Raw genomic sequence first — 13,548 nt, 5'->3', positions numbered from 1 at the left:
GGGCGGATGGATACTAGCCGCCCTCGCGAGGTGAGGTTCAGTCCCAGGTGTCTCTTTCAGCCCTCTCGAAGCCGAGGCGGGCGGAGCGGCATCGCCGCCGCCCTTTGCAAACCCTTGCCAGGGGTGGCGACGTCTCCGCCCGGCGTTAGGACCCGGCGGACTATTTTTCGCTGCTGGCGTGGCCGGGGGTGGGCGTGTGAGGGCTGGCGGCGGATGCGTCTGGCAGCGCAAGTAGTTCCGGTTGAGGAAGTCGGCGGTCGCGGCAGCCGCTTCCCGGGGCTGCGCCACGGCAGGAGCGGCCGCGATCCCGGCGGAGCCGAGCGAGCCCCGCTGCCGGCCCCGCTGCCGGCCCCGCTGCCGGCGCCGCCATGGCCACCCGCTCCTGCCGGGAGAAGGCGCAGAAGCAGAACGAGCAGCACCAGGCCATCCTGGCCAAGCTGCTGCGGGAGGAGGACAACAAGTACTGCGCGGACTGCGAGGCCAAGGGTACGGCGGGGCGGGCAGCGCCGCGCGCGGGGGAGGCGGGCGGGCCGGCCCGGCTCGGCTCGGCTCGGCTCGGGTCGGGCGCTGCCGGCGGGCCCGGCCTGTGTCCGCCCGCGCCCGGCTCGGCGGGGTCTCCGCGCGGGGCGGGGGCGGCGGTTCGGCAGCGAGGCCCGGGCAGGGCCGCCACCCCGCCCCGCTCCACGTCCGCAGCGGCGGCGGGACCGCCCTGCCGGCCCGCTCCGCCGCGGGGCCCGGGGGGCGGCAGCAGGAAGCTGCGCGGCCTGGGGAGAGCGGTGATGGGAGCCTTTAATTCTGCTGTGAAGCGCTTGGCGCTTCTTCGTCCGGCTGTAGCTGCCTTATCCTGAAGGCAGGAGTCCCCAGCCGGGGCTTTGTGCCGTGACTGGCCTAGCCCTTTCCTGAAGTTTCACTGCCGCGTCCTGCGCCTGCGGTGCCAGGTATTGATCGGGAGTGTCCCTGTGCCTTCGGGAGGGCACTGGCCGGTGCGAGGGTGGGTGCCGGGGAGGTGAGCGTTCAGTGTCCAAAGCAATGCGCTTTCATGTTGACTCAGCTGTGTGACTGCCAGGCACTTTGAGCCTGGATGTCTGTGTCTGATTAAACATGTCACAGACCAGTGGTGATGAATGACATTTTAAAGATTATATTGGTGTCATGTCTTACCTCTGTTTAGTCTAATAGTTTTATTCCGTGCAGGATTAGAGATATACTTGCATTTGTGTTTACTTTGAGTTCTGTAGCTTCGAGATGGGAAAATATAGTATGTGCCTCTTCCATCATCTAGACTGGATTCATGAAGATGTTACCCTATGTCGGATGATTACACAGCAAGTTTTTAAGTATAATAACTTTCTGGATAACAACCAGCTCTTCACAGCGTACGATTAGCTCCAGAGCTGCCTGCCTCAGCCTTTTTCCACCTCAGGTGGACGTGGTGGTGAGCTGGTTTCAGCAGCTGTGAATGCCCCTGTGTTTGTGGTTTTCCTCTCCAGTCCGCGCATGATGCTTTTTTCGCCATGGACATAAATTGTGCAGTGCCTGGCACAGTGCTGTTGTTTGATACATCAGAATCACAGAAATGTGACTTTATTTTCCTCATATATAACCCTAAGAAATATACGATATGGACTACACCAGAGAGAGAGTAGATCTTTGCTATTTTGCAGGTAACTCTTGGCCATTTTCGAGCACAGCTATTTGTGCCCCCAGACATGTAAAAGACTGGTCATAAACAGTGGTTTTCTGGAAAAATCATGCTTGTTTTGTGCATTGTTGGCACTTGGTATTTCCATGATGAATGCTGCTCCGAGTTGCTTGCTGATGGAATTCAATATGAGTGTTGTTCCATAATGTAGGCCTTGGGCCTGGGTTACTCAAGATCAGTCAGGAATTCTCAAAAAAACCTGTTGTTCTGTCATTTGAGTTCCCTCTTTCTAATCATCACCCGGTCAAGGTATTTATAGGTATCCATAGTCCACAACTGAAACTGTGTGGATTTCTTTCCTTGAGTTTAGGAAGTTTCCTTCTAGGAAGAAGAGTTGTGTGAACCATATTGAGATGCTTCCACTATACCCTGCAGTCTATAGTTCTGTATACTTCCAGAAGACAAGTGGCTCAGAAGAAAAAAAACATGATTTGTTCTCTGGGGGAAAATTAAGCTTGCCATGGGCACAAAATGCCACTGTTTAACTCTTCCTTGTCACGTCAGTCTTTGTTGAAGCTTCTTTACCAAAATAAGTTGTAGTTCTCCTAGTCCTGGTATGTAGAGATGTCTGAGGCAGCAGTTTTTACCATGGCGCTATTAGCGGACCAGAGTCTGTGAGCTGTCTGCTTGGCTTTCCGCAGACTGAGACAGTCTCCTTCACCTCTTGCATCACTAACAGCATCCCTTTCATCTCTAGATGTGTTTGTCTCTACAGTCTGGAGTTCCCTATTGCCAGTTCCACTAAATAATATCTTCATCCTGGTTCTGTGGACCTGAACATGACAAAATATTTTGGATTTCTCTGATGTCACCCCAGTTCAGGATGTATGTATTTTGCTTTGCTGTGTAATTGATACTTCTTTCTTTGAAATACTGTCCACTTAAGTTTCTGTTACTTTCTGCTTTTGTGGGAGCTTTCCTCCTTCATCTGTCATCCTCCTTTCTGTTGTTCGGTAGGATTCCTTGAGTTCTATTATTTTGCTTTTTTCCTGCACCTAATTGTTGGGTAACATCATCTTCCTTATTAACTCTGGTTGTGTTAACTGAGTTGCAGTTGTATCTTGGGTCTTATTTTGGCAATACTTAAAACCATTGTTTTCAGTATGGTCTTTTAGATAGCTGGCACCAGCCCAAGTTCGGCATGGGTTCTTAATCGAAGCTAAGAGGCTGTCATCACTAATTCCTTACAATGTGCGTGTCATAGTCTCTCTTAAACCTTAGGTATTGTATTTACCCTAGGCTTCTGTTCAGATAGTCACATCCAAGGGATTTAGAAATGTTGCAGACTGTCCTTGTATGTCTGTGTTAACTGCTAGTCACTGAGGTTCTGAGAGTTCTTAGATAGCTAGATATCCTTTTGACCCTGAAAAATTTAGCGTGGTCCTTTTTGCATTTTATCACTAATTGCTTTGATTATATCTTCTGTAATGCTACTTTTGATCTCATCCTTCATATCATTAAGGCTTCTCTGCTGGCTTTTACTTCTTGCATCAAAAAGATGATCATCAGAATTTACTGCTGTCCTACTGCTGATTCACACCTAAATTACTGGATTAGCTCTCCTTGCTCTCATTATATGACCAATATCTGCATTGCTTATGTTTGAAGTTTCAAGCATGCACCTTTCCTGTATTGCTGCATGCTTGCTCTGTGTAATAATTTAAAAAGCTGCCTTGTGGTCTTCCTCAGAATAATCTTGCTATCGTTAGTAGTGATCTTATATCAAGAACAAACCCATCCCTTTGGTTTCTGGCCCACTTCGTCAAGTGTTCTGCAAGTCTTTCGGAAGGTAGAGAGTACAGCTGAGGACACATCTGCCAGAGTAAGCATTAAGCAAAAATTAGGATTGTTGACTCTGGCAACAGTTTTTGGAAGTTCTTTTTATTCTGTAGTTGCCTTTTGCTTGTTGAAATAGCTGCTGTGAATCTGACTGTCACTGCTAAAATGTGTTGGAAACTACATGCTGTAGGACCATACTGTAGTCACCATATGTCATCTTCAAACTGTAAGTCTACAGCTGCTGGAAGAACTAGGTAATGCCTCTGTGGGTAAGAAGCCTAAAAATCAAAGGTTCTGGAATTGTCTTTGCAATCACAGAGATTTATGAAAGAGAGAGGAGTTTGGTATGACTTTTGACAAGGCAGTGTTTGTGTTCTGACTTTTTTTGCATCCTTATATGAACAGCCATCTACGTAAGGCAGTAGATGTCTTCCCAGTGTTACACTACTGTTTCTAACATTTGTAGGAAATAGACATGTTGATAGTAACTTAAGTCATCCTGAATTTTTTTGAAAGAGAAACTGAACTTTCCTTTTGATCCATTTGTGTTTATAACTAGGTAAAGCTAGCAGGAACTGGAAGGATCTAGGAGACAGAAATAGCTATAGATCTGTCCATCTGTCTCATGCATAGACTATGCTAGAAGCTGCTGTAAAGCATGTGATTTTCTTTTTTTTCCCTTTCACTGTAGAGGGAGACTAAATGCATTTTTATTGTTTCAATTATGATATTTGACTCTCATATAACACCTCTTAGAGATCTGTCAAATGGAGCCAAAATCAAAAGCTGTTAACTTCAGTTCGCAGCCTGTACAGGCTATAATTTGCTATTTCTATGTGTTTAGTATGTAGTTATAACATGCCAGCAGACTTCTAGGCCTGTGTTACTGCTTGGCAGCAAGGCTGGTATTATTTGGGTATTGATACTAGCACTGAATTTGACGAGTGTGATGAAGCACAAGAGGAGATGTTGTTTCTGAGAAGGGAGCAGGATACTCAGCAGTATGAAAGGACTAGCTATCTAAACAGGCAGGCCTGTAATGTAAACCAAAGGCAATCAGTCTTGCTCTAGCGTGACCATCTCTGTAAATGTGGACCATAAGACTCTGATTACTGTTCCTAACAATGTTTGAACAAAAGATGTATGTTTGAAACCCATGTGAATGTTCTCTAACATACCTTTTCTGTTTGGTACGCTTGCATTGGATGTCGCATTTAGTACAAATGAACTGACTATTGAAGTCTGCTTGTAAATTAATCTATTAAGAAGGCAATTACTTGAGCTGTCAACTGGTTTAGAATTTTAACTGTAACAAAATTAAAATAACATAATTGAAAGCTTACAGATCTTTGTATAGGCAATTGAAGATATCCTGAGCCTCCAGAAGAGGTGAATAAATTCCTGCATCCGAGGAAGTGTTTGGTTGTGGTGTTTCTTTTAATGTTTGTTTACTTAATGCCTGATAGTGCTTGAAGCCCCTTTGGATGATCTCATGATTTCTCACCAGAAACCTAGTACAGAATGTCACATTTACGTGGTTGCTTTTTCAACCAGAATTAAGTTTATTTCCTTTTATTATTATATTAATGAAATGCTTTTCAGTATTTACAGTTATATTGTACAGTCCTTGAGTATCTGTATATGACTGAGGATTTGTTCTTTTATGTGTGAAGAGTAGCAGGTACACACATGGTCTTAGGAGTGTGGGGAGAGATTGAACAGGAAAGATTTAAGTTCTGAAATTTGTGTAGCCAGAACAAGTTGTTATATTTCTGGCTTCAAGTAAACCTAACTTTAACTTCCCTATCAACTTGCCAGTGTCAAACACAAAGTCTCTTAGCAGTGGGGAAGAAAAAAAAAAGATCTAGTTAAAGTTGAAATGGACAAACTATGTATCAAAACAAATCTGGAATATTGCAGATATGTGTATAGCTGTTCACACCAGTGTTTTTTTTGTAGACAGTTAAGTTTTGCATATGATCTCTTCTGTGACTGGGGGACCAACTTCAAGTTGAATAATAAGCCTTACTTTTTGTGAAGCTGCTTTTTTTTGTTGTTTGTTTTGATGCCTGGTCTTCTCACTGTCTTAATCTTGTCTGTAGACTTTAATAAGTAGTGTAATTCTTCCTCCAGAATGAACCCAAAGCAAATGGGTAACTCTGGTAGCTGACTGCCTTCAGCCTGAGCAAGGCTTCAGCTTTTACCTCTGACTGTCAGTGTAAAAATGCCTTGGGGTCAGCTCATCAACAGTATTAGGATTCTCTAGGTCAGGGCACTGTCTGCTATACCTCCTCAGGTGAAGACCTTCCCTGTCTCTCCTCAGGTGGAGGAACTGCTGAAGTGGGATTCTAGGGGAGATTGAACAGAGTTAGATTATGTTGAGGTCAGTTCCATCCATCAGCTCATGTGCAACTTCTAGCCCTATACTGAAGTTCAAACACAGAGTGGAAACCAAGCAGTAGCTGATTACTGCTCTGTGGTTATCTTGTACTAGTGAATATAGTTGCAAATGTAAGATATAACTTCAGATTACTTGGATCAAAAAATTGCTAGTACTTCTCTGTGATCCTGTTGTCAAGGTGGTGTGTGAGGTCAGGTTGGTGAACTCCATACAAGCATAACAGACTAGAGTATGAATTGACAGATACAACTTGATTCTCGTAGCTTCCCATTCAGGCTTCACAATATCCTTCCACAAGGAATAATGAAGGCAAACCACTTTGATTCAAAGTGGGTATCCTGGTTTCACCTGAGATGGAGTTAATTTTCTTTCTAGTAGCTGGTATAATGCATTGTTTTGGGTTTAGGATTATTATAATGTTAACACACTGATATGTTAGTTGTTTCTGAGCAGTGCTTACTCTGTCAAGTACTTGTCAGCTTCTCTTACTGCCCTGCCATTGGGGGGGCTGGGGGTGCACAAGGGGCTGGGAGGGGACACAATCATGACAGCTGACCCAAATTGGCCAGGGGGTATTCCATAACATAGGATGTAATGCTGAATAATAAAACCTGGGGGTAGCTGGCTAGGAGAGCAGTGGTGGCAGCTGCATGAGGACTGGCTGGGCATGTCAGCAGGTGATGAGCAGTTGCATTGGGCATAACTTATTTTGTATATTATTTTATTATTGTTTTCACTCCCTTTCCTGCACTATAAAATTGTCTGTATCTCAACCCATGAGTTTTACCATTTTCTCAGATTCACTCCCCCATCCTTCTGAGGGGTGGGGGAGGGAGAAAGTGAGCAACTGTGTGGGTTAGCTGCCTGCTGGGTTAACCCCCAACAGTGGGTCTTGATTAAGCTTAGCAGCTGGAATGATACATCTTCGTAATAGTAAGGACCTGTGTCGCTAGAAATAGTAGTGATCATCTGGTACTTACACTGTTATTTTTCTGGCTTCTTTGTGAAAGGTGGCACCTTCAAAGACCTTAGGGGATCAGAGACTCCAGTCTCTCCTGACACTATCTCCAGGATTTTTTTCCCTGCTGCTCAACTACCATGACGCTCTGTTTTTAATCTATACACTTTTTTCTGTTGCTTAAACTGGTTACATGAGATTGAAACCTTTTAGGAAATAGTTGCTGTTGTAGCCCTGAGAGCTGCAATTAATTGTCTCACCTGAGAAAAGCACTCTTCAGAAGACAGCTCTCTTGCTGGGAAGAGTGTGACAGCTTTTGCTTAAAACTTCTTAGTAGGCAGAGTGCTGCGTTATTAGGTGACTCTAGTGGTGATTTTTCTGTAAGAAAGGGATTTTGTTCCATCTCCTCACTCTTACAGTACAGAAAAACATTCTGGAATAAGTCACAGGAAATCTGTTTAGCTTCTAATATAGCAGGGTTGTTTGCAAATACAGGTTCCTGCTGTTGTTGAAACTGTGTGCACACCCTGAAGGCTTTTTACCAAAGTCCTAAAAAAGGTTTTTGTGGGTGCAGTCTGTTCTTCAGGGCTTAACTGAACTTGTTTGGATGAGATCTAAAGTGGCATGATGTGGCTTCGAAGTTAGCATTGCTCCAGAGGCTAGATGACCTCTGAAGGTTCCTTTCAACCTGATTTTTTTTTTTTTTTCTGTCTGGTAATAAAAATATTTATGAGACTTGGTTGGTTATTTTTCACTGCTCTGTAACTTTTTAGGTTCTCTGGAGTGGATTATGCAGATGCAGAAATCCTTATGTCCTTAGTTTGCTGCCCTACATTTATAACTATAGGCCATGGCAGTCTAAGCTGTTTCCTTTGTGTGGACCATAAAGGTGGGACAGTTCCTGAAAAAGTGATTATTGGTATTGATAGTATTATTGGTATTGATAAGACAGTCTAGTTCTTTTTAGTTGGGGGCTACTGGTGTGTGTCTGCTAATGGTACCTGTGCTGTGATTCTGCCATTCCTTAGTGACATGAGAGAGATGCCACTGCAGGATGCCCTTAATACCAGCTATTGATCTTTGCTTTGTTCCTAAATTTCCTTTTGCGGAGCTGAAACTGATGCTGTCTTGTGAATCTTCCCTCTTTGAGCTGAATGGTGTGAAGAAAGCACAGCTTTACTGCAGCCCTGAGAAGTCCTTGTCAACAATACAGAAGAAGCAATTACGTTCATGTGATAAGTAGACTTTTTGGGAGGTGCCTTTTCCTTGGAGAGGTTGCTCCCTCTGTAATCCATGCTGCTTGTAGGATTTGGGAGTCAATTATCAGCTGTTACTGGGGTGGTCAGTAGTTAATTTAGCTTAGGTGTCACATTGTCCTAGATAGACTCACTAAAGTTCAGTTCAGTATATTACAAACTTAGATGCTTTGTATTGTTCTCTTGTGGCTGCAACTAAATTCCACAAGGCTTAATGACTTTGCTTTGTGAACAGGTAAAATTGTCCTGTGATAACTTGCTCTCATGTTCAGGTTCTTGAAGAGTAATGCTATTGAACCCATGACTAGTTGAATCTATCTTCACTGTACTGGCAACAAAAAAATTGCTTTCTGATATTATGAAAGAGTGTAGAGTTAAGACTGAGTGATGATTTTTTTTTTTTTACTGGCATCACAAAGGGAGATAGCTTACACAACTGGAGAAATGCAATGGATAGGTATAGGTTCTTTAGGGAGAACAGGCTGGGATGGTGATATGGGGCACTGCTGTTTTCTGTGTGAGCAGTGAAGCCGCATGCAGCTTTGCTTAGAGGTGGCTGAGGAGCCAGCTTGAGAGTTTATGGGTCAGGATTAGAGGGCAGACCATCATGGGTGTTGATGTGTCTGCTTTAGACCACCTGATCGGGAAAGGTAGTAATGAGGCCTTTCTCAGATAACTCGAGCCTAATGTTCATGGGCTTTGGTAATCATGGAGGAATTGAACCACCCTGATATTCTCTGGAGAGAGAGCACAGGAGGGAACAAGTAATCTAGGAGGCTTCCAGCATGCATTGATTACCACTTCTCAATACAAGCAATTAAGGACAAGGAAAGATGCTCAGATTGACCTGTTACAAAAAAAAAAAAAAATAAAGGGGGAAAGACAGGTTTGGGATGTAAAGGTTAGGAGTACTCTTGGCTGCAGTGACCATGAGATAGAGAAGAGGTCAGGATCTGAAGAGGAGAGAACTAAGCAAAGAGTAGAATCATAACCATGATCATGGTGAAAGAAGACTTTTTTCTGTTGAGACATCTGCTTGGAAGAATCACTGGAGAGTTGGTTCTGCAGGATAGAGAGGTCTAGAAGAGCTGGCTGACTGTTTCCTTAAGCTGTAGTGTGTCACATCCCAATAAGTAGGAAAATGCACAAAGGTAGCAGAGATCCTGCTTGAATAAACAAGGAGCTGCTGACAAAACTCAGACATAAAAAGGAAGCATATAAGAGGTGGAAGCAGAGATGGGTGATGCAGGTGGAGCATGGAGACACTGTCTAAAAGTATAAGGATGTTTTTAGGTGAGAAAGCAAATGTTCCACATGGAGTTGAGGCTGCAAAAGCATATGTGAATGGCAACAAGAGGGGCTTTTACAGATAATCAGCAGCAAAAAGGGAGATGGAGAAAATGTGGGTCTGTTGCTGAATGGGACAGAGACCAAGTCATAAAGCATGTGGGAAAGGCTGAGACATTCTATGCCTTTTTTACCTTGGTCTTTACTAGTAAGGCTTGCCTTCAGGAATTCCAGGCAAGGAATGCTTACTCTCAGTGGTAGAGAAGGATCAAGGTTGGGAGTGCTTAGAGAAACTGGATTAGCACAACTGGGTGAGGTCTAATGGGATGCAATCATGAGTGCAGACAGAGCTGGCCAATGTAATTTTGAGGCCACTCATGATCACTGTAAGGTCATGGTGACTAGGGGGGAGTCTGGAAGACTGGAAGAAGGTAAATGTCCTTCCTGTCTCTGAAAAGGGCAAGAAGGAACACTTAAGGACCTTTGCCTGGGTCCCTGGACAGATCACAGAGCAAATAATACTGAAACTATATGAAGAATATATCCTTATATATTGTATATAAGGAGATATATATATATAATCCTTATATAATATATCCTTATTGATAACCTTATGAAGTGCAATTTGGATAAAGAAATGGTGAGGTGGGTTGAAAACGGCTGAAATGCCAGGCTTGGAGTTGTGATCAGCAGTTTAAAGTTAACCTGGAGACTAGTCATTATTGGCTGTTACAGATTTACACAAGCCAGCAGCCATAACAGGATCTGACCCTAGGTTCCTGCTGATTAATGCAAACTGAGTGAAGGTTTCAAATTCCTCTTTTATTAGTTTACAGCTTGAGCTGGGTACCTTCAGAGAGGGACCCTTACCACAGATCACACCTCTCAGTTATATCCATAACACCCAGCACTTGATCCCCAAGTCCAGTCACTTAATTCTAGTCTGTGGCCTCTTGATTTCTGACTTTTCACTATCACTGGGTTGGCTTTCTTCTGAAGTTACCTCATTCTTTTGGAATTGTTTCTTTGGTCCTCGTGTTCTTCATTCCACTCACATCTGCTGGATTCAGATAGCTCTGTGTTAGCAGCATTAGTTTTATTAAAAAGTTTTCTCTTGGTCAGTTCTTGCGGCCTAAGGCTTCAACTACTTTATCTGCTAGTGCTAAGCTACTAGTGCTAAACCAGACTATTCAGAGAGAAGAATACAGTTAATCAAACTTGCTCTTTACCATTGGTGTACCTCAGGGATTGATACTGGAGGCAGTGCTGTTTAACATCTTAATGACCTGTGTGATAGGACAGATAGCACCTTTGGCAAGCTTGAGGGCATGCAGAACTGGGAGGAGTGGTTGATAAACCAGATGGATGTGCTGCTACTGGGAGCAGAAAAATTGACAGGCTGAAGAAAGTGCTAACAGGAACCCAGTGGAGTTAAAGAGAAATGCAAAACCCTACCTCTAGGAAGAGGGTGCTGGGAATGCAGAAGAGGTGCTGGGGGTCCTGTGGATCACAAATGGGTCATTAGCCCATGATGCACCTTTGCCACAAAGAAGGCCAACAACATCTTGGACTGAATTTCAGGAAGAGCATCACCAGTAGCTGGAAAGAAATTATCCTTCTCCTTTCCTCGGCATTGGTGAGACTGCATCTGTAGTGCTGTGTCCAGTTTTGGGCTCCACATTACAAGAGAAACATGGACAGACTGGAGCAAGTCCAGAAAAAGGAGCTAAAATGAAGAGGTTAGTATGGCTAGCATAGAATGAGAGGCTGAGACAGCTGGGATTGTTCAGCCTGAAGGAGAGATCGTATGAACATGTGTAAATACCTGGTGACTGAGAGCAAAGATGACAGAGGCAAAATTGTCTGTAGTATCCAGTGATAGGACTAAGTAGCAATGAACACAAATTAAACAGAAAATTCTACTGAAACATAAGAATAAATGTTATTTTTGCTGGTTGAAAGGTTGAAAATTGGAGCAAGATAACCACAGAAGCTGTGGAGTCTCCATCTCTGGAGATACTAAAAACTTGACTGGGAAGAGACGTAAGCACTCTGCTGCATTTTGCTCTGGGCAGGGGGATTGAACCAGATGATCTCCAGGAGTCCCTTCCAGGGTCAGCTACTTCAGATTCAATTCAGCTGTTGCAACGCTGTCAGTAGTATCTCTGGTGTCTCACTCTAGATACCATGTAAGTTTTATATTGGGGTTTTTTTCCACCCCCAGTGCCTGCTGACATAGATTAAAAGTACATTCTTTGTTTAAAGTTGTGGTCTGTTATGCAAAAGGATAGTAATTAAACAACAGTAAATACAGACTAGTCTTGACTTTTCTTGAAATAACTGATAACACAAATCTGCCTTTTGACTTACACTTGCATAGGTAAAAGGGACCAAATGTAGCCATTTGAAGCAAGTGGAAATTGAAAGACTGTGTAGAAAGGTTACTGATGTCTTCTATTTGGCTGAAATGCTGTTCAGGTCTAGCTAGGAGAATACCTTCACAACCTAAACTGCTTCATAAAGCTGGTGGAAAGTTGCTTAGAACTTGTGTCAGGAATCTCCTGGGATCTTAAAACTGTTGATTCAAACTGTGGTGGGACTGCAAATTATGTCCCCTGGAAGACTGAAGCAAAACAGAAACTACTGCAGATTCCTGGTCTCCTTTGGTTCTGGCCTATTATCTGATGTTTGCTGAGAGGTTGAGCAATATTACTCATGTTACATATTTTCTCTTTTTTGGCTTTTGTGTGAAGCCATTCACACAAAACTGCTTTATTTTCTTTCTGAAAACTTGACAAACTTAGATTTGGATGGATACCTACTTCATATTTATCTTTGGTCACAGTAGACTGTTGCTATATGATGTAATGCTAATCTTTCTTTTCCTCTCATCTTGATCACTTGTTGCTTTCCAGTAGGTCATAAACTTGCATGTCTGAGAACATACTGTGAAGGAGTTTCTGCTTGGTGCTGTGAAACTCAACTCAATCAAGAGAGCATGAGTTCCCACTTTCTTTCTAACTTACCTAAAACGCTTCCATGAGTAGATCTATGCTCCTCTGACCAGAGGAGCCAGATGCTTTTGTGCTCTGCGGTCACCATCGGAAGAGGAGAAAGAACTTGGAGGTTCAGAGAACATCCTAGTGCTGCAGGTCTGTGGTAGAGAGCATGAATTCTGCAGCTTAAGGAGATGATAGTATTTTTTTGGGGAAAATGAAAGCTGCACAGATCAACATGCTGCCTATCTCAGTAGAACTAGACTGTCAGTTTCCCCTGCCCCCTTGGAAAGATACTTGCTTTCCATAGACAATGAAGGAAAAAGAGGTAGAGGTTGTAGCTCAGTCCCTGTCAGAGTGGAGCTGTGGACAGCAGTGCATGATACTTAGAGGCAGTGTTGCCAAGCAACTAACTTTGCAGCTGTGATTTGGTAAAAGAGCAGATCTGTTTCTCAGAGCTATGCCTGGCTATGATTTTTTGTAAGAAAACGAGTATTTTGAGGAGTAGGGATCTGTCCCACTTACCAAGGATGAGAAAAATTCTACATCTGGCCATCAGTTGCTGTACTCTTCTTTTGTACTGCCTCTTTGGTAGAGAGCAGGGAACAAGAATCTGCAATTTTACTAAAGTGCTTGAATGAAAATGAAAAAATCTTCATAGTACAGGACTTCCTTAGTAGGTTTAATGGCACTAGTAATCTTGTAGGAATTTCTGCAAAAGATGGAAGTGATTCATTGTGTGTAACCTGCTGTTCCTGATGCAGCTGAACTTGCAGGTGGATCCAAAATATGACAAAGTGGCAACTGGAACTGAGTGATCATTTTAAATCTCTTCGTAATATGTGCTGAGATCATTTGCATTTGTAATTTATAACAATTTCTAGAAGCAGCCAGTACATTGATAAGTAATGATGCTTTTAAGCATAGAGCCTGATTTTTCCCTTCAGAGTATGTACCTATGGGACAATTGTTCCTGTAGATGGTGGGAAAAACATCCCTTCAAACATGGCAAATGCCAGATGTTCATGCTTGACATCTTCAGCAGAACTGTCCTTGTGCATTTGAGTTCCCCTTCCAAGCAGTGGTTAAACCAGATAGGAATGCTAATAATGAGTGTAGGCTTTTTGGTCTTTCACCGTAAAGTGGTACCTAGTTGGGTTATTCTCAAT

At 43.3% G+C, this 13,548-nt stretch overlaps 1 protein-coding gene across 2 annotated transcripts in view; it reads left to right on the top strand.

The window, feature by feature from the left end:
* Nucleotides 1-279: 279 nt before the first annotated feature.
* Nucleotides 280-13,548, top strand: part of SMAP1 (small ArfGAP 1) — an 87,908-nt gene continuing 74,639 nt past the window's right edge. For both annotated transcript variants that reach the window (XM_051613495.1, XM_051613494.1), the window contains exon 1: nucleotides 280-486. In XM_051613495.1, the coding sequence (XP_051469455.1) occupies nucleotides 369-486 (118 nt within the window). In that variant the 5' untranslated portion in view covers nucleotides 280-368. The remainder of the gene's footprint in view (nucleotides 487-13,548) is intronic.

This window comes from Apus apus, chromosome 3 (assembly GCF_020740795.1).
Source record: "Apus apus isolate bApuApu2 chromosome 3, bApuApu2.pri.cur, whole genome shotgun sequence".
NCBI classification, from domain to species: Eukaryota; Metazoa; Chordata; class Aves; order Apodiformes; family Apodidae; genus Apus; species Apus apus.
Note: the sequence above shows the minus strand (reverse complement) of the source record. Positions and strands in the feature narration are given on the sequence as shown.